This window comes from Lissotriton vulgaris, chromosome 1_1, assembly GCF_964263255.1.
Source record: "Lissotriton vulgaris chromosome 1_1, aLisVul1.2, whole genome shotgun sequence".
Classification (NCBI taxonomy): Eukaryota; Metazoa; Chordata; class Amphibia; order Caudata; family Salamandridae; genus Lissotriton; species Lissotriton vulgaris.
This window is the reverse complement of record NC_141685.1, coordinates 1,038,347,544-1,038,367,596: the sequence shown is the minus strand read 5'-3', so window position 1 is coordinate 1,038,367,596 and position 20,053 is coordinate 1,038,347,544. Positions and strand designations below refer to the sequence as shown.

Sequence of the window (20,053 nt, the reverse complement as noted above, 5' to 3'; positions counted from 1 at the left end):
GATCTACAGCTCATATGCCTCGAACAAACATTTTTGTGTCTGTATTTATCTGTAAAAATCCATAAACGAAAAACAGGAAGCCTTAATTATAACAGTCTCCGTCGAGAGATTTGGCTTTTTTGCCTATCCAATCAACTCTTTGAGCCATATTAATCCAGCCTCCAACACCCCCAACTCCGAGTTAGAATCTAACCAATGCATAACCTCGTTCAGTTGGCTAAGCTTCTGGTGGCAGGTTAGGTGTGATCGTTTTTGACGAGCAAATACTTGCCGCCTGACTAACGGGCATGATGGTTTGGGCCCTTTAAGGCAGACTTTTCTGGGCAATGTATAGCTGGTCCTGGGGCTAGTGTCGCTCCTGGATCATGTATAACCCTCTCATTAGAGGCCTACCGGGAGTGGGGTATAATTGGCAGATTATTGGCCTGTCCTCTTGATGTCCCCGTAGCTAACATTGCAAGCATGCGAGTTAGCAGTGTTTGGAGGAGGTAATCAGTCAATACCCAGACACCTGAACCTAAAGAGTTCTACTGGCCTCTCACCCAGTTCTATGGTCCCTTCCCAAGGACATTAGGGTGAGAAACATTCACCCCTGTTAATAGGGCGAGGCCACAATTTTGCCTTTGCAATGCACCAAGCACCTATTGGCAAACAATAGCTTTGTTGGTCACACAGTAGAGCTGTACATGCAGAAGTCACCCTATTGTAAAGATGGTGCCCCTCCTGGCACCCTGCTTGTCGAGCCCTAGCGGCATCATGAATGCCTCCACATGGTATAGCAAATCTCCTCCATCCTTCTACACCCTGGAGCCAGAGCTCCTTGTCAGGACTGGCTTTAGCGTTTCCCTCTGCTACATATAGTTGACTCACCTTCTGAAGCTGGTGGTACAGCCGGCTGAGTCTCCTCTGGAAGGGCACTCTCCGGCTCTGGGCTTCCAGGAATACCCTACAAAGTAAAACAAAGTACCAAAACGATATAAACTTCTACAGCAGAAACGGTTTAGTTTCCAAAATTTCAACATTTAATCTATACTACAAAATAAAGAAAAAGAAAAACAGGTCAGATATTGAACGTAGGAACATAAATAAACTATTTCTATTCATTTAATCAAGCTCATAGAACTTTAAAGAGTGCAAAGAATTCATTATGGTGTCCTAATCAAAATGTGCAAATGATTGATGTAAAGGTACTACATGAATTTCACACCAATCCTTTTAACCGCTTACAGTAATACAAAAGGACTAGCTACCACCTACATTTTAAATGATTTGCTTGTGCCTGTGTTTCAAAGCAGAAAGTACAACCAAACTCTTTCCCAGCGCCTCCCTTGAGAAGCACTGTGGGAATAACTTGAACATGACAAGACTTGCAGAAAAATTGTATAACCTGCAGAAGGTGGCACACAACAAGTTCATAAGTTGACATCCCTTGCCCCCTCCAAAAAGGCAATACAACATCACCCACATTGATGGATTGGGCGCTTTTGAAGAGCACAATGATACTTCAAAGGGTGTCCTGGCCCTATAGCGTACAAAAAAACACCTTGAGTACCTGGGAAGCCTAGGTAAACAGAAAACCTTTTATACACTACATTCAGATGGTGGATTGAACCACTCCTTGATGCAAGATTTGACTGCACAATAATAATCTACTTTAAAAATAAACATGTCTGATTAGTGTACAATACTTTCTGCCAACGTACAAAGCCTTTTAGGGAAACCAGAAGTACATTTTATTTTGCTTTATCAACTGTCTCAAGCACTGGTTTAAAAATAATGATAATAAAGTAATAACAAAATTTTAAAAACTGTTTACAACAGTACTGCTACAGTGCATAAAGCAATTTATAATTAGGAGGCAATGATAAAACAAGTAACTGAATATTTTTAATTAAATGCATTGTGTTTCTTCCATGAACAGTACACATAAGCCAAGGTGACTGGAGGAAATGCGAAGCTTCCTTACTGTAAGCAGGTACTCCACAGCACGGTGGGGGTTGTTGAAGCTTGCCCGCAGGGCTGCCACCACCTTCTCCCGCTCATAGCCCATCGACATGATCTCGTTCAGCATAGTTTCATACTCCGACCCAGTGACTGGAAGGCAAAATGGACATCAATGGCAGCGCCCAAGTCTGTAATGCTCTTTGTGCGTGTTGCCAGATTGTGCCAGCACAAGGTCAGTCTTGTCATGAAGGAGAAATTACCATGTGCCTCATCTTACAAATGTCTGAAGCAGCTACTGTCTGGGGTACAGCCGGAGTCACACGTGACTTAGAACAAACCTGGCCAGTTATTATACCACCTTTGAAACCTCTGGGGTAATTCGGAAGGTATTCAGGACATATCTGTTCTAGAGCAAGGTTAAATTTGTTGTGCACTTTAGTCAACAAACCCTCATCATACAAGGATTTATATCTACATAACGAACAACAGAGATCCATATTCCTTCCCAATTGGACTTTGCTATGAAAATATTTCAGAAAACAATTGGATTTAGGAAAAACTGTCAGGATTCCCAGACATCGCTTTGTAGGGAAAAAACACCAATTCCAAGTATAAAGCACTGAGATGTAAAGATAATTCATATTCGAGGGGGCGCCATCCACATCTCACAACTAATGAAGCACCAGAAAAGCTGTGTGGGCTCAAACAACCTACAGAGCCAACAACCAGCAGTAAAGGCAGTAGCATGAGCTCTATGAATGAGGCCCCACCAAATCCTGCCATTACCACGAACAGCACGTGCTTCACCGTTGTAGGACGTATAGCGAAGCACCTCAGTCTGTAAGAGGTCTACATAGAGATTAGTCTGTGCTCTGCTCCAGAGAATTCACCTCACTTTTCAGATACATAATTATAGAGAAAACATGTTTGCCAAAGCTGCTTCTAGGATGTAGCTCTTATTTGTGGAGGAGGGGCTTCAGGGTTTTGGGGCAAATCGTGCCAAACCAAATTAGGACAATTACGTTAGACCCCAGCAGGACAGTGCAGCCACGCAACCTTCAGCAGGACAAGAAAGAAGAGGCATGCCAATGACAAAACACCTCTTGCGCTGCAGTTTTCATTGCTAAACTAATGCTCTTATTAAGTCCTCATGGATTATGTTTGTTAAATTGAACTCTCAACAATCTCCCCCAAAAAACAACTACTTCAATAGTTAAAAAGTGTTAGGAAACATCATGCTTGAAATTTGATCATAAAAAGCAAGTACTCATTTATTTACTCAGATAAAGAATTGCATTCTTCTTGATTTTTTTTGGATTTACAGCCACTGGGTGACCAACACTCATTGCTGCAATGCCTCTGAAAACTTCCTAACTTTTTTGGGCAAAGAACATACGTGGCCTGAAATCTTCGATGGACAATTTATAGGATATGTTGTTGACAAAATCTTAAAAAGATCAGGATGGAATTCTAAACGTATAGAAACAGGTAAACACCAAAACCAAACAACAAAAATATAAATGATGTAAACCGTCAAAGCGACTTGGCTAAATTTACATTGTGCTGCATTACTTTTAGCCCATTAAAAGAGGAAATTTTCAAAGGTGCCTTTTGGGCAAAAGTTATTATTTTTTTTTTTAATCACCTGCCATCACAGTGAACGCTAACTTTGAAAAACAAGTGTGGCGGGATTTTTAAGAAAAAAACGTATCTAAATGATTACTTTGGCATCAGCAAAATACCTTTCCAAATTATTTTACCCACTTTTTGTGCAAGCAAGTTAAGGTTAATTATTAGGCTGTGATTCTGATCGAGAAAAATTAGGGTTAGTTACAAGCATTTTAATAAAACACTGCCTTTGTCATTAACTACAGTTTTTGGAGGCTACCTCGAGGGATACTGTCACCCCTGAGCTACACTTGATTTTGCTTCTATTCAAATTTGTCATTAAAGCTTCCAGCAGAAATATATGGCTATTATTTAAGCGAGAGGTGGCCGGGGGCCTTCTCAATTTCTTTATGTAGCTATTCTAACTAGAAAATTAAAAGCAGCCACTTTTTTGCAAGTATTGCCAGAAGAAAAGGGGGTTAATTTCTTAATCGTGTTTCTTCATTTAGATACAATGCGCACATTCTTCTATTCCTCCGTAAATAAGGCATATTTTCACTTTTCTCCATCATGAAGTTTCACAACAGCGAAACATTCTCATCAAGTTTAATTAGGAATACACATTTATAGGAATACATGTTATAAAAACCAACATTGCCATAGCCCACTGTACTGCACAGGAGTAAGAGTAAAAAGGTTTGGGGTGGTGTGGGTGTTTGACCTACCCAGCGCAGATGCCGCATCCTCCTGCCGTACCCCACTACCTGAAGAGGGAACAGAGCTGCAAAATCAAAAAAAAAAAAAAGAGAGAAATAGTATTCACAGGTCTGTTTTAGCAACCTCGTAATCGCTTTAATCACAACAGTAACCCTTTTATTCTGAAGGTTTCAAAACAAAGGATGAAGCTAGACTGCGTGAAGGGTATGGAATTTGCAGGTCTGCGTATACAGGCACCTGCAGGGCCCAGTGTTCTGGACTCTCCCTACACCAAGTGAGTTTCATAGGCCAAACCGCAGAACCCCCCCTCAGTAGAAATTAAGAATGAAGGACACAATCCATTCCAAACGGGAAGATGAGTAGCACCAATCGGGTGATCATAGGGCCTGATCAGACTCTATATATACACTCTAGAACGTTGCAGCCATGGGTGAAAAGCAGAAACTGTGGAAACCCCTCACCTGCTAAGGAATCTGATGAAAGACTTGCCTCACAAGGCAGATATACAAGAACCATAAAGGGTGCTTTGGTGGGTCTCTGCCACTAAGGAACACGCACAACCATCAGATTAAACTAGGTCCACCTATGGACTTTTTCCTCATGAGTGAGAAGTCTAGGTTACTGCGCAGGCACCAGCCCACAGGATCCATTAAAAAGGTGAGGAAGCTGGCAGTCCTGCTCACATATGAGCTGGCAAAAGACTGTATTGGCATAAAATTCCATGTATTGACAATGTTCGTGTTTTTGGGATCATTTTCTGTCCCATTCTGTGCTAGAATTGGCAAGATACACCTTAGGTTTGTTCCAAAATAGGACTTAGTTGATTGTTTTTCAAGCAGAAAGTTACTTTATGCCATAGGAAAAGGTCCCACATGGATACCGTCAGCAAAAGCCATTTTTAACTTTCAGAAGATACCATCTTTCACCAACATGATTAATCACCACTGCCAAGGTGTACAGGGCCAGCGATTCCCTGGCAGACGGTATATGGTTGTTGCTTAGTAACAACAACATACTCAGCATAGTTAAGAGTCAAAATAGACCCTCTTACTGATGAACGTTTAACCTCACCATAAATGGTAGCAGCATGTTAAATAAATGTTACGTAAGAGTAACAGTCTCTTAGGTTATTGCCCCAACAGATCTGCCCTGCCAAATTCCCACTACCAACACGGGATTGTGTGCCTCTTCCTTGCTTTTCCTGATGGAGCATGCGGCCCACTGTGCTACCTTCCTCCAATGCTGGTACCAGCAGCTCCTACTGAATAGTCTGAAATTACCCCCAGCTCAATTACTCTTGCCGGAGTTTGCAGCTCTTTCCAAATCTGCTCTTCTGCCAGTGTATACAACTACAACACTCATTTTCCATGCACGCTCTAACTACATCTACTAGTCCTAATACCTGTTCATACTGCTATTCTCAAGGGACAGACCACAAAAATAAGCAACCACATTCACAAAGTGACCTACAAACGGTGCTTCACATTGCCAGAGTTTACACTTGAAAGACAGACGAATTCTGGGCCATACCGCTTTGGCAGTCACTGATACTGGGTTAAGTTCAAGCAGTCTCACAAATGCAGAATATTTCCACCCCAGCACGCTTGTCACAGCTATCTTATTAAACTAAGGATAGAAAGGTTGTAATGAACCTAGTCAGTCAGTGTCCGGCTGCTCCCCTCATGCCCGAGCCTAGTATAGCCTAGTGTATCTGGCTGTGAATGCATCTTCTGCATTTAAGTGACACACTAATTTCTACTAGGCTGAAAACTGCTGTCAACTTAAAGAAAAGTCACCGATGACTCACTCTCTGGTTTAGTTTCAACCACGAGCTGTGCATGTAGCTGTTAAGTCAAACACCTGGCTCACTCATTCACAACAGTGCTTACCAGGTCACAGTAGATGCAGGAGGTACAGCTGGTGGTTCCTCAACAGGCTTGGCCTTTTCCTCAGCTGCAGCCGCCACTGCTCCTGCAGGCGAAGCTGGTACAGCAGTGGCTGCTGCTGGCGTCCTCGTAGGCTGAACAGCAGGAGCAGAGGAGTCTTGGGGTGCAGGGGTGGGATCTACACACTGACAGTAGAGAGGAGAGAAAGCTTTAGTAAGAGAAACATGAAAAGGCACCCTTGTTCCAAATCACTGACCACAGTTGTTTAGAGGGGAGGGTTAATCTAAATGCCAGTGAAACGCCTTTCACAGGTGTGAAGGTGATGATGGAGGTTGGCAAGCTACCTTTGTCACCATGACTACCACAAAGTTCTTCTCGTCGATCTTGTAGTCCTTGATGGGAACATCATCATTAAGTATCTTCCCAGCATATATCAGCTTCTGTCCAGCAACAGGAAATGCATCTCGGCCTTTCTCTGCTTCAATCTTCTCCTTCAAGACCTTGACCTAGAAGAGACAAGACTGTCAAGGGCTGTGATTCTAGACAAGCTCCTTCCTGTTGCGATGCAAGGCACACTCCATTTTGCTGCATTGCAAGATCCATTCTTTTCCCTGCAAAGAATGGCAATCTGGTACCCTCTACACTTCAAATGGGAAATTCATCAGTAAATTGACTGGTGCAGATTGAAATTTAATTTCTGTGAGATACACAAATGAGGTTCAAAGGGACAAACTTTTCAACTTTTAATTCAGAAGGTTAGAGATGCAATCTTAGTTTACCCAGTATGTCAGTTTTTGATCAAACCTGCACTTTCTCCTTTATCTTTAGTTCACTTGCCTATCATGAATGGGGGCAATTAGAAATACAGTAAATGTTGGTATGAAGAACTAATAGAAAACAGCACTTGCAAAGCCAACCGATCTCACCTTTTGGTTGCCAAATGCTGACCTGCTGGTTTTGCTAATGTTTTTCAAAAATTCTGCTCAGTATTGGCAACGAAAGAAAAATAAATCCCTATAATGCTACCATGCATACATGAGCATACTTTATGCTGCTGCAGCATCCCAGTGCAATGATGTACTCATGCTCTGAGTAGGATGTGGCCCCCTTTTTAGGTCTCGCTAGAGCCAGCGCATGCGCTGATCTGGCGAGACATTTAGTAAGCGGGTTTTTAGGTTTCGCCTGTCGAAAGCTGCACAAGCAGCGTTTCGCGCAGGCGAAATCTTTTGTTTTGCAGTATGTGGGCTTTGTCCCGTCGGTTACCATTGGCTAGCTCCATAAATGGAGGCTAGCCATTGGAAAACAGAGGCGTCCGTCATTCTGCGAGGCGACTCGTGGGCGTTCCTGAGATTTTTTCTCATCAAGCCCCCTTTAGGACGTCAGTGGGCGGGGTTTATTTTTTTGTTCATCCATGTTTCTTTTGGTCATTCCGCGGCCGACCGCCGCCGGAAGTCCAGGTCTTAGGGAGCAGACATATGTTTGAGGCCTTAACTCACCTCATTCTGCATTTCAGATGGCTATTGACATTTTTTATTTAACTGAGCTTTATGCTCATCCCGATGCCTTCTGCAACGAGCTTTTACTTTTAATAAACCTTCATTGTTCCTAACTTATACCTGACTCTAGAAGGCGTATTTAAGTAACTATGCAGTGTGATTAGTGGACACTCTTAATCTTCCTAGTACCACATTGCCTGCCATTCTTGAAGACAACGCCTCCTGTGTAGGCGCTTTATCTTAGATCATCAGCGTCTGCATACTTCAGGGTAAAAGTGAAGTATTCTGTCTATTTTTACGAGCAGGGTTCATGCAGGATTCCTCTCGTATCTGTAGCTGAAAGTTTGCAGTGCGGGACCCCGGAAGGATATTGTGGCGCGGGGCTCCCCCTGCCTTCCTCCCGCGTCTCTCTCGTGACTCCCACATTCTGGAAGTAGTCTGTGTTTAGGAGGAGAGAGAGAACTGCAGAGCCGCTGCGGTGAGGTCACGTCCTGCCCCTCCTCGCCCTCCTCCTCCCTGCCCACCCGAGCTCTGCTGCCTCCCGGGCTCGACACACTGACTGCTCCGCGCCGCGCACAGGATGTGCCTTCAGCCCCGGGACTGCAGAGCGCTCCTTGAAGCCGGCGAACCGCGGATGGGACCGGAGGTCCCGGCGCGCACAGCCAACAGCAGCTCCAGCTGAGGAGGGCTGCTTTACACGAGCACATGGCACCGGGGAGGGGCGCAACGGAGGCGGGATCCCCCTGACCCGACCCCTGGGGGCGCAGACCGCATGATCCCGGGGTCACCACTTCTCTTTGGCTTTGTGCGGGCAAAATGGATGCGGCGTGCTCGTGTTTCAGAGCAGAATGATCGGGGTAGCAGGAGCTGCCCGGGCAGCGCGGAGGTGCCCGCTTTGCGAGCGAGGAATAAACTTCCTTCATGCCTGGATATGTGGGGGATCCGGCCAGCTGAACCTCTACGGTGAGTGCGCGATGGCTGTGGGGAGGGCAAGGGTTAAAGGTCAAGAAGTTGGTTGTGCAGTTCTGGGAATAGTCAGTGAGTTCACCGAGGACACTGCTTGGCTGTGACGTGCCCTCCCACCCAGCTGCCCCAGATGTGTTAAGCAAGCACATCCACCCCGCTGCCCCAGATGTTTGGAGTGATCAGTGTGTTTTAATCAGTGTTTGTTTCTCCTTGTTGGCTGTGAAGGGGTACAGAGGTGATCAGACCCTCCCTTTCCAAAATATCCAACTGTCTTGAGGGCAGTGCCCCTCCCTCATTACCAGATGAACACCTCTCAGTCAATACGTGTTTTTTCTACAATCTGGCCTCCTGACCCGCAGGTTACCGTGCGTGAAGCGTCGGAATAGCTGTTTAAGGATAGTCGTTATAAAAACATGCAATAGATTATTAGCTTACATAGTGTTGTTTAAGTAGAGTCGAGGCGTGCCCTCTTTAGGGGTTTGGCAGGCTGGTACCGGGTGTTGGGCTGGTCCATGTAAATCGATGACCTGTAACTATTTTGCGAGGTTGCGCATTTGACGCGAAGGCGAACCTGCCGGAGTCACTGGGCGTGAATCATATTTGCAGGGAGACAGATCCAGCAAACATCTCAGGGGGTTGGAGGGCATTTGACTCCCCAAGAGACAGAACTTGGCAACGTGGTATACACGTGCATTGGCACCAATTAACTGGCAACTGTGTGGTGGAGCCGGGCGGGCTCCCTTTGAAAATCGTTAAAATGCCAACTCCTTTCATAGCCTCTAACCCGTTTGTCCATCTTAAAAACTTTGTAAAGCCGCTTTTTCGATAAGTAAAACGGATTGGGGAAAGGACGACGACCTGCCACCACCACCACCACCGGAATATCCGACGGATCAGACCTCTTTGGTGCAATAGTGCTATTAGCGCGAACGCTGGTTGGTGCACGGCTGGTTGTGCCAGCTTCAGAGGGTGGCAGTACTCTCGTGCAGACTAGTGTGTAGGGGTTCCCATTACAGTCGCTCCTATTAAATCCAGTCTGTGCAGTAACACGTCTTAACGCACATTTCACAGCTACGAGTTGTTTGGCAAGTGATACCCCGCATTCTTCCCGGGTTCATTTCTGTAGAACAAATTCTGAAATTAGCTGCGGTGAAAATGCAGGTGCGTGCAGATTTTGTGTCGGTAATCCTCGTGTTATGCCTCATAACAATCGTCATTTTAGATTCGTGGGGCACTACCCTGTATGACGTTCATTACCATTAATCGAATATTCGGGTGCATACAGTGCTATCGGAACGACCTCTTCTACCTACGACCCGGTAATTGAATATACTTGCACAAACCTGCCAACGAAGTATGTTAAAAGGGGTGGGAGGCGCCTCCTGCACCTCTCTTGGGGTGTGGTGTGGTGTCTTAGCACTCCCTTCTCCCCCCCACCCATAGCGCTTGTTATTTGAGCGCCTACAGCTCACACACAAGATTTGGTTTAGTTTATGTTTGCTTCAGTGAATATGTTAATGGGAGGCCGAATATGCCAGACCACCTAGCTAGAGTGGTGTACGCATTATTCACACATTCAAACTCTAATACACTTGTGCATTCTTCCACAAATGCGCACAGACTCACACTTACACGAGTGCACATGCACGAACACACACGTACATTTTGGTTTATGATTGCATAGATGAGCAGGAGAATGAGTTGCTGACATTTGTTGCATATTGACACCAGCCCTTCAAGGCCTTTTGCACACTCTCTCTCTTTCACACACCTACCCTCACACATGCACGCACCACTTTCAACACATTGCCACAGATACAAACATATGCATTCTGACATTCACTTGCTTTCACTCACACATGCAGTAAACATTGTTTCTGGTCCAGGTTTGCCTCAGAGGGCATGATGAAAAAATCCTTGCAGACCAACGAACTAGAGTGGCACATACATTTTCATGCCTTGTTGATCCATGCATATGCACACTCACTCACATGCGCACATTCATACACACTCGTGAACGTTCATTCACACAATGATCATGCACACACACACGTGCACATGTGCATACCACGGTCCACTGATCAATTTTGTAATTTACTTAATTTTGTTAACCGATTTTGGATTTACCCTGGTTAAAAAAAAGCATTGGTTTGTAAATATGGTTGATGAAACTCAGTTTGGAACCCATTGCATGGTGTTGTCACTTTAAGAGGTGTGGGTCTTAAACCTAAAAAAAAAAGCGGTGAAAAAAATCTCCAAAAAAAAGTGTTGCGAGTACTTAAGAAACTTTGATAGGTGGATGGAGTCATGTGATCAAGTCCCACGCTTGGGATGAAACGCGTAATGGCTGACCCATCTTGCTGCACCATGGAATGAAATAGCAAAAATAAATTGAAGGATTTGCATTTGGTGGTCCGTGCTCTCTTTTTTGTGCCCTACGGGAAAGGGATTACAAAGCTGAAGAGTTTTACTGCATGTGCATACTCACGTGCGCGCGCACACACACACACACACACACACACACACACACACCTACAAAAACACACACACCATCACTCAGGGAGCTCCTAATTGAATGTGAGCATTGCATGTCAGCAATACACACGTACACACACACACACACACACACACACAAAACACACACCATCACTTAGGGAGCTCCTAATTGTCAGCAAGCTCTTTAATAACTGCAACTTAAGGCAGGGTTTTTGGTCCTTTGATAAGAAGGAGGTTAGTCATTAATCGTTTTTACTGTTTGCGAGAGATTAAGCTATTGGCATTGTAAATGGCAATGCCATTTATTTGTCTGTTTTCAAAACCAACACATAAATAAAAAAATTGTCATTTACAATGCCAATAGCTCTAACTTTTACAAAGGCGAAACCGCTGCATTGTAAATGCTTGTTTAAATGCTGCTAAAAGGCTTTTGCCGGCCACCAGTTTGCCATTACGCGCACAAGCGTGCGCTGTTGCTGAGCTCTTTGCCGCACACACACACACACAACTACCGTTCGCGCCCGCACGTACATTACCGGCTTGTTTAACACCTTTCCTCAGTCGCCGCGCTTTATCGCAATCACTTTCACGGCCAATGCTTGTTTTTCAATTGTTTTTGTCCATTTCCCTTCTCAGTTGGTTATTTTCCAGTATCACCAAATCATGTGTGTTGAGAATGGTCTTCAAAGCTTTATCATAGTCCAAGATAAACATTTTCTCTTTGGTTTGTAATGCTACCTCCCCGCTTTAGTTCTCGGTATTTTCAGCGGCACTGTTAAGTTTAGTGCTGTGATGTAAGTCTTTTCTGTTGACGTACACAATAGTTGAAATCCTTGAATTGGAATTGTGCTTTCTTCTTCAGCGTGCAGTTCTTCACTCCTTGTTTCTCTCAGTTCCACGTCCCTCTTTAGTTTAGAATGTTTTAAACATGACATTTGCCTTTGTCTCCTTGTCAACCAAGCGCACTTCTTTGTCTTCACTTTCAAATCTGCCTATTATGACTCCTCGTATATGCTTTGTGTCACGGTGCCATTGCAGTAATTCTCAAGCGCAGATATTTGTTCTTTGGCAGGCTGCTCACTGTCCTGTTCCGGCTCCTGTATATATTGTTCCAATTTCTTAGTAGCGTTTACAACGTGTCGTATACAGATGTGGCATGTGTTCCTTCTGCAGTCTGTATCTTTCCGTGGCCTCTCCTGTTTTTGTCATGTTAATTTGATAATCTTTTAAATGTATCAGTATAGTGTTTACCACAAATTCTTCGAAATATGAGCATTTTCGAAATTAATATGAGCATTTTCGACTGTAGCTTACAGTACTTCTGCAATTTGATATTGTTCTAATATTTAAGTCACCATAGCAAAATGTGGCATAAAGATTTAGAAAACATTTGTAGGCAATAGAATTCCCGTGAAAAATATACCTCTTGTAGCATATGCACTTTGTAGGAACAATGATAGGACATCATTTATTTAGGTGTCTGTTATAGCATCACAGTGATTTTTGCCTCTTCTCAGCGCCAAATTATAGACACTAACTTTGCCAATATTCAAACCCACTAGCTGTGTATTATCCCACTGCTAATGAATGGCGCCTTGCTGGCAGAACTAGTTCACTTATCTTGAAGTAGATTACAAAGTAAATTAATCTAGTCTTGTTTTACAGAGATGTGGTTATAATGTTGATGAAACATTTTTAATTGGCAGTGTGCCAAGGCTTCCTCAACTTTGTATCAAAACAAGCTTCTCCCACTCCTAATTTCATTAAATGTATAAAGTAAGCTGGTACCCATCTTGAGTACCAAATCCTAATGTTACGGAGCAGCAGCATAAACAGGTTGAAGCTCAGTGAGCATAGGATTTATAAACAAGCCTTGGCATAGCCAACAGGTCTAGCCTTTGAGACCTTATAAGGGTTTAGCCATGTAACAGTTAATGTGTTTGCACCAAGGATATTGTGCTGGATAACAAAACACTTATAAGGTCCCAAAGGAGAGACCTTTTGGCTATGCCAATGCTTGTTGTTTATTTACTATTCCTAAGATAGTGTATGCCAATCTTGGACCAGTATATTGAAGAAAAAAAAAATTGTGATGCAAGAGGTATGGGGAGTAGTGTAGGACAAAGTGGTAAAAAGTAAACATGGGGGAGAAACATGAGTGGGGAAGAGGAGCAATGGAGAAGTTTGATGCAAGAGAATAAAAAATTAATTATAAGCAACAAAAACATTAAAAAATGGACAGGTGCAGGAAACAACTGATGATCTAGGAAGAGGATTAGCCACACACGAGGGGGAGAGCAACATAACATGTAAGAAAACTTTTCAGAGGGCCAAGGGGCATGCAGGTGCTACTGGGCCCAACCATGAGGTTTGAGGCCTTTTACTTCTGATATCCATGGACCCCACCTACTATGGATCTTGAGCAACTGGACCACTAACCCCTTCTGCATTTCAGTCTCTGTGGTAGCAGTGGATAAGCAAAGGCCCCCTAGGGGCATGGGGGGTGTAGAAAAAGGTCAGTGAACATGACTCATACCTCAAAGTTCAGATGTGCACTCAGTACTATCAATAAATCAATTTCCAGTCATATGCTTATTTTTATTTGAAAAAAGTATTTTATTTCTAATTCTAGTCATTCAAAGAAGTAATCGAAATTCTTAAGCAACACCACAATCCTTTTGAGGTCAGCACTCTAGCGTTTATCTGGCAAATCCATGCTGTGCCCTCTTCCTTGCAATGTAGTCAGGATTATTCACCATACACTGGTGGCTGCATCCATGGAATGTTCACCAGTACGCCTTAATCAAGACTACCCCTCGACTCCTAGGAAATAGTCAAAATTGTTGCAGCACTGTCAGAACTTGGTGCTCAATTTCGAACTGCAGCTCACAGCATCAGTATTCTCAGGAAACTGCCCGAACTTGGAGATACTTGGTACTGGCAGGCCCATAATGCATACAGGGTAGCCGTGGCACCAGCTAGCCATGTGTAGAACTCACCTTTGCAAGCACCAATTCCACGGTACACACTCCTGGCACACAGGATCACCACTACAGCACACACAAGTCCTCATGCTTTGTCATCACAGACATTTCTACAGTGCAGCCCCTCTGGCATACATTGTATTTGGAAGGAGGCGGTCATCTGGAATACGGAGTCACCTATTCACTTTTGCCCACAGGCAGCAACCCAATCAGTGCACTGCTGCCTCCTCAGACCGGGAGTCATCTCTGCAGGTCTTCCTACTGGAACTCCCTCCTTCCAAATCTCCCCTCTTCCTCACAGGGCACACTGGTCTTGGCAAGCAGACCAGTACTGGTGCACCAGACCCCAGCGCAGTTGGTCTTGGATGCCACAGGTGATGTCCCCTTGCAGAGCTTACCCTCCTCACACAGGCTGTTTTACTGCTTGGCAGATGACATTTAGGCTCTCAACCTCCCCTTAATAGACCATTTCCAGACATCAAATGGGATTCAGATTCTGAGTTCTGCTCTGCTTCTTTTGAAGTGTACACGTTCCTCTATCTTAGTCCTCTTTAAAGGCTGTCTGTCACAACAGGAGAGATTCCATAGCCGATAGTGCCACAACACAAGCCATAGGAATGACTAGAGTTCACACATGGAGGTCAGCTATAGTGATATGTGTATCAAAAGGTTAATCCCAGGCACCCAGCCCTAGTCCTTAGGCTAACATTATCAGCCCAATCTCCTTTTCGAGAGGTGTCTAAGCACCTTTCCTTGTGATCTCCTCTCACGTCTTCACCAGGCAGTCCTGGACTTCCCAAAATGGAACCCAGGATTTTCCATGTAATGTACCATTGAAGGCATACTTGCACTCCGAGTACATATACAGCACACAGACTTTCCAGTACTCTCACCTCCATGTATTGTGCCACCCCAGGCACATACATGCAGCACACACAATTACTCTGTGCGCACTGCTCAGTACGGTTTCCTTTCTGTGTTGTGTCATGGTGTCCTGTATGCAACAGACACGCTCACCATGTGCAGCACGTGCTGCTCCGGTCTCACTCCAACTTGAATAATCTACTTGACGTAACTGGATTTGTAGTTGACTCATGAACTGGTATTAAATTGCATGATCCTAGGCACATTTTTTGTGTTATGGAGCTTCCTTTTTCTTCATCATCACATACGAGAGAACCTTAAAATATGCAAGTTTGCTATTTCTGCTGTACAAAAAAGCTTTTTTTACTATGACAAAAAAACATTTGCTTGCCTCTTAAGTTCATTAACAGCATTGCCATCTGGTCAGAGAAGAATATTTCCCGCTTCATGTTTAAAAAACTCACTTTTCATAAAGATATTACCAAGGCATGATGTGGTAATGCACTCATTTACAGAGAGGCCATTTTCCATTAAAATGGCCATAACACATTCCCACCAACATGCAGCTTTACGGTTAAATCCTGTAGGTCAAACAATATTTGAAAATTGAGTTTTAGCAAAAATATGCAAAATTTGCACATCACCAATTTAAATGTTCTGATTTGTTTTGATCCTATAAAAATCTTTTTTGCACCACAGACTTACACAAATGTTTCCTCAGAACTAGTGAAATATATATTTGAAAAAGTATAAACAGTTCACTTATTAGCTATTTCAGTGTTGTGGAAAAAAGCCTGAAATCTTACAACTTTTCATTTCACATGCTTTGCACAGTGCAATTGTCACACCGTTCACTTTACAAAATCCTCGAATTTCAGTCACAGAAAGAAAAGCAAACGTAGGAATGCAAACTGACTTTTGAGCTCGATCTCTGAAAGCACAGCAAACGTGACAAGGTAAGATTTAACCCCTTCCATGCTGGGCCGTTTCCGCCGCTGTGCAGTAAACAAAAGAACAGGGCGGGGCTGTGACGAACCCCAGCCGTCATCAGCACACGAGCGCCGCAGAGCGTGACGGCTGGGGTTCGTCACCAGTATGGAAGGGGTTAAAGGAATCTTTATTGCTCATTCACTTTGTGAACAAGCAGAATACCTGTTTTCAGCTCACCAGAATGGGCCAGTAGGCTCACCATAGCGAGTGGCCAAGTGGATTTTTCGAGCCCTGAGAGGATAGCACTTCTGTGCCCCTCCCACTCGATCAAGACCGCAATCCATGAGACAGACCTATGTCATGGCACACACTCATGATCCGAGTTTAGCTATGACAACACAAATCTGCCATTAAGGATCCAGACAACAGTACACTTGGGAACTCAGGGCTGGGGTACACATCCATTACCATGCAGAGGACTATACCGTCCCAATAACATGCACTCACATGAAATGGTGAAAGAAAAATAAATAAGAAGTTCCTTGAATGTGAGCTGTGGAAGGATACAAGTCATCCAATCAAAGAGACAGTAAATAAGCTATGCTCCAGGGAAAGGACAAACACAAAAAGAGGAAGAAAAGCTAAAGAATACAAAGCAAGCAAATGAAGTTGACTAGAAAGTCCAAAAATTAAGAGCAGTTGGTAAGCCCAAAGCCCATTCTTCATATTGATACTGTCCACAATAGGACTTCGACAACAGATAGCTAAGAGATATCTTTAGCTAAAACAAACAAGCATTGCCAAAGCCACTCAGTATGACCTCGGGAAGTGTACCTCAAATGTCAAGTGGAATCAATGCAACCACAGTCTACTGCTTCTATCACACTGTACTCAAGAGTTCCGTAAATCTAATATTTGATCAAGGACTAAATGATACAGCTAAAAAGGAGGTTGCAACTATTAAAATTAATATTTTAAACTTGTCATGGGTTTATTTTTAAGCAACTGAGAAATAGTTTCGCAAAAATCTACAAATCAAAAATGGAAGTGTGAAGTTGGCAAAGATTCAATTAGTGACTTCATGAGCCGAGAGCATTCAACCCTGCGACTAAGCTATGTGACAGGACAGTTACACCACTGTAGAAAGAAGTCTAAATGGAATGAAACCCTTCGGGTTTTCTAGTGAAAGTGGTGGTGTCTTTTTGTACTACTGAAACAGGAAATTACAAGTCAGCAGGGCTACTGCATTAACGAGTATTGGCAATGTGTTTTAGCCATGTAGTACATACCGTGGCTGCTGTTCAGCATGGCTAAAGGTTAGTGGCATAAAGGAGACTGGCGTTGAGTGGAATGACAAGAGTGGAGTACAGTGAGGTGGCACAGAGTTGTGTATTGGAGATGTATAAAGGAGAATGGTGTACAGTGGAACGGAGTAAAGTGGACTGGTGTTGAGTGCATTGGCGTAGAGTGTTGCAGAGTATAGTGGTGCTGAGCGCAGCAGCGTAAAATTCTGTGGCGTACAATGCAGTCTTAGTACACAGTGGTGTAAATGAGAGAATTGCAGAGTAGAGTGGCGTAGAGTGCTGTGGTGTAGAGTGCAGTGGTACAGACTACACAGGCCTCAACAAACCTACTCGCTATAGAAAGACAGATTTTATCTGGGCGTGCTATATTTAGGGCCTCCTCGACCCTTCTGGCGAGCTGACAAAACCGGTGTTCTGTTCACTCACAAAGTAAAGGAGCATTTAAGATACCTTTAAAACATGTTTTGATCTTGTCACATTTATTCTGCTTTCAGAGACAGAGGTCAAAAGTCAGTCTCCGACTGCAAAGTTGAACCATTTTAAAAGTGAACTGCAAGATAAACTTGATGCACAGAAAGTGTGAAATAAAAGGCGGTTTTATTCTAACATATTTATATAGCTAAAAAGTGAACTGTACAAACATTTTAAAATAAGTTTCAGTAATTTTGAATGCCCTTGGTTTGTAATTCTGTGAGATGAAAAATAATATTATAACGGGATGAAACAAGTCAGAACACTTTACTTGATAATGTGCAAAGAACTATTTTTTCTGAAACCTAACTTCCACAGATTAATGTTTACACACTATATAGTTTTATAAATAAAACTGCATGTTAATAGGAACGTTTTTTGGCCATTTCAATGGAAAATGTGCTGTCTGCACTACCACCTTGTGCCATAGTAATATAGTTATTAAAAGTGAGCTTTTAAAGATGTACTAAGAAACATACCAGCCTCTGCCCGACAGCAATGCGATTAGTGAAACCAGAGGCAAGTCAGGGGTTATGTGTACCCATATGTGGGCTAAATTCCTACTATGCATAAAGTAAACATTTAGTCTATTAAAATCAAACCAAATAGGTTTTTTTGTACAGCAGGCATGCTGAACTCAACTTGTGAATGGTGCTTGTTAGACGGGGACCCGGAGGGTCGGCCGAGGACAGGGGGAGAGGCCTCCGGTGAGGGCAGTCTCCAGCGATCGTACAGACGAGTAACTTCCCCCCCCCCCCACAGATGGACACCACACAAGGCTGAGGTCAACACACTTTATATACGATTCTTGGAGCAAGGTTATCAGCGATACAGTGAGGTCTGGACACGAGGGTCCTCTCAATTCTAGTCTCTGTAGGGGAAGGGGTAGCGGGACAGTCTTGGTACCGGTCCGGTACAGGTGTGGCAGGAGGGAAGCTCACAATCCTCGAGCTTAGGTGTCTGCAAGGTCGGGCCGCGGCAGCAGGCTTGGATGATAGTTCTCGAAGGAGGGCCGCGGCAGCGCCAGCCGGCTTGGATGATAGTTCTCGAAGGAGGGCCGCGGCAGCGCCAGCAGGCTTGGACGATGGTTCTCGAAGGAGGGCCGCGGCAGCGCCAGCAGGCTTGGACGATGGTTCTCGAAGGAGGGCCGCGGCAGCGCCAGCAGGCTTGGACGAGGGTTCACGATGTATAGGGCCGCGGCAGCGCCAGCAGGCTTGGACGAGGGTTCACGATGTAGAGGGCCGCGGCAGTGCCAGCAGGCTTCGGAGATGTTCACAAGGCAGGGCTGCGGCAGCGCCAGCAGTCCGTCAGGGATGAGTTCTTCAAGGTGTCTCGACTCCAGGATACAACTGCCTTCCTGCTCTGGAGCTGCCCCAGTTATAGGTCTGGTCTCCTTTGATGTCCGGACCCTCGCGCTTGGAGGTCGGGAGGTCCGGGATGAGGTAGTCCAGACACCCAGCAGGGGGGTGGAGCCAGCGCCCGGGGAGGCTGGGGGTGATCGGCACCTGGCGGGGGAGAGCCATCGACACTCCTTTCTCCCATTGACCTGCCAAGTGGTCTCTTCACCTCCTGGGTGGATGGTGGTGCCTCGATGTCAGGGCCTGGCCAGGCCCAGGGTTGGGGGTCGAGCCGAGGCCACTCGGCCTCGTGGTGCAGTGTCCAAGATGGCGGCTGGGCCGGGGCAATGCTGCTGATGGAGGCCCGGGCCAGCCGATATCGGGGTGTTCGGGAGCAGGCGTCCCGTTGGGGACGGGTTGCGGGTTGTCTCGGTGGGTTGCCGGGATGGTTCTTTCTGGGGATACAGGGAGAGCCGGTGTCCGGGCCCTATCATGCAGGGAGGGAGCGGGCCTTCCATGAGGCATGTCCAACATGCGTCCCCCCCAGCTGAAGGCAGGGAGAGTCACCCATCTTCTTGGGTACTCTCCTCGCCGAGGCGGAAAAAGCGTGACAGGCCGTCCGCGTTGGCGTGATCCTGGCCAGGACGATGCTCCACAGTGAAGTCCATCCCCTGTAAGGAGATGGACCATCGTAACAGTTTTGGGTTTTTCCCCCGCATTTGCATCAGCCACTGCAGGGGTCGGTGGTCTGTCTGTACCCTGAAGTGAGTACCGAAGAGGTAGGGCCGGAGTTTCTTGAGGGCCCATACCACTGCGAAGGCCTCCCGCTCGATGGTGCTCCAGCGCTGTTCTCGAGCCAGCAGGCGTCGGCTGATGAAGGCCACTGGCTGATCGACTCCCTCGGCGTTGAGTTGAGAGAGAACTGCCCCAACGCCATGATCTGAGGCGTCCGTCTGGACTAGGAATTCCCGGCTGTAGTCGGGGGGCCTGGAGCACGGGGGCAGTGCACATGGCGGTCTTCAACTTCTCGAAGGCCGCTTGACAGTCTGG

General features: G+C 45.1%; 1 protein-coding gene across 1 annotated transcript in view; it reads right to left on the bottom strand.

The window, feature by feature from the left end:
- Window positions 1-20,053, bottom strand: part of RAD23A (RAD23 nucleotide excision repair protein A) — a 143,692-nt gene that overhangs the window by 97,119 nt on the left and 26,520 nt on the right. The window contains exons 2-6 of the mRNA XM_086962236.1: window positions 6,500-6,661; window positions 6,159-6,340; window positions 4,278-4,333; window positions 1,967-2,094; window positions 871-946 (exon numbers count right to left, since the gene is read on the bottom strand). Of these exons, the coding sequence (XP_086818362.1) occupies window positions 871-946; window positions 1,967-2,094; window positions 4,278-4,333; window positions 6,159-6,340; window positions 6,500-6,661 (604 nt within the window). The remainder of the gene's footprint in view (window positions 1-870; window positions 947-1,966; window positions 2,095-4,277; window positions 4,334-6,158; window positions 6,341-6,499; window positions 6,662-20,053) is intronic.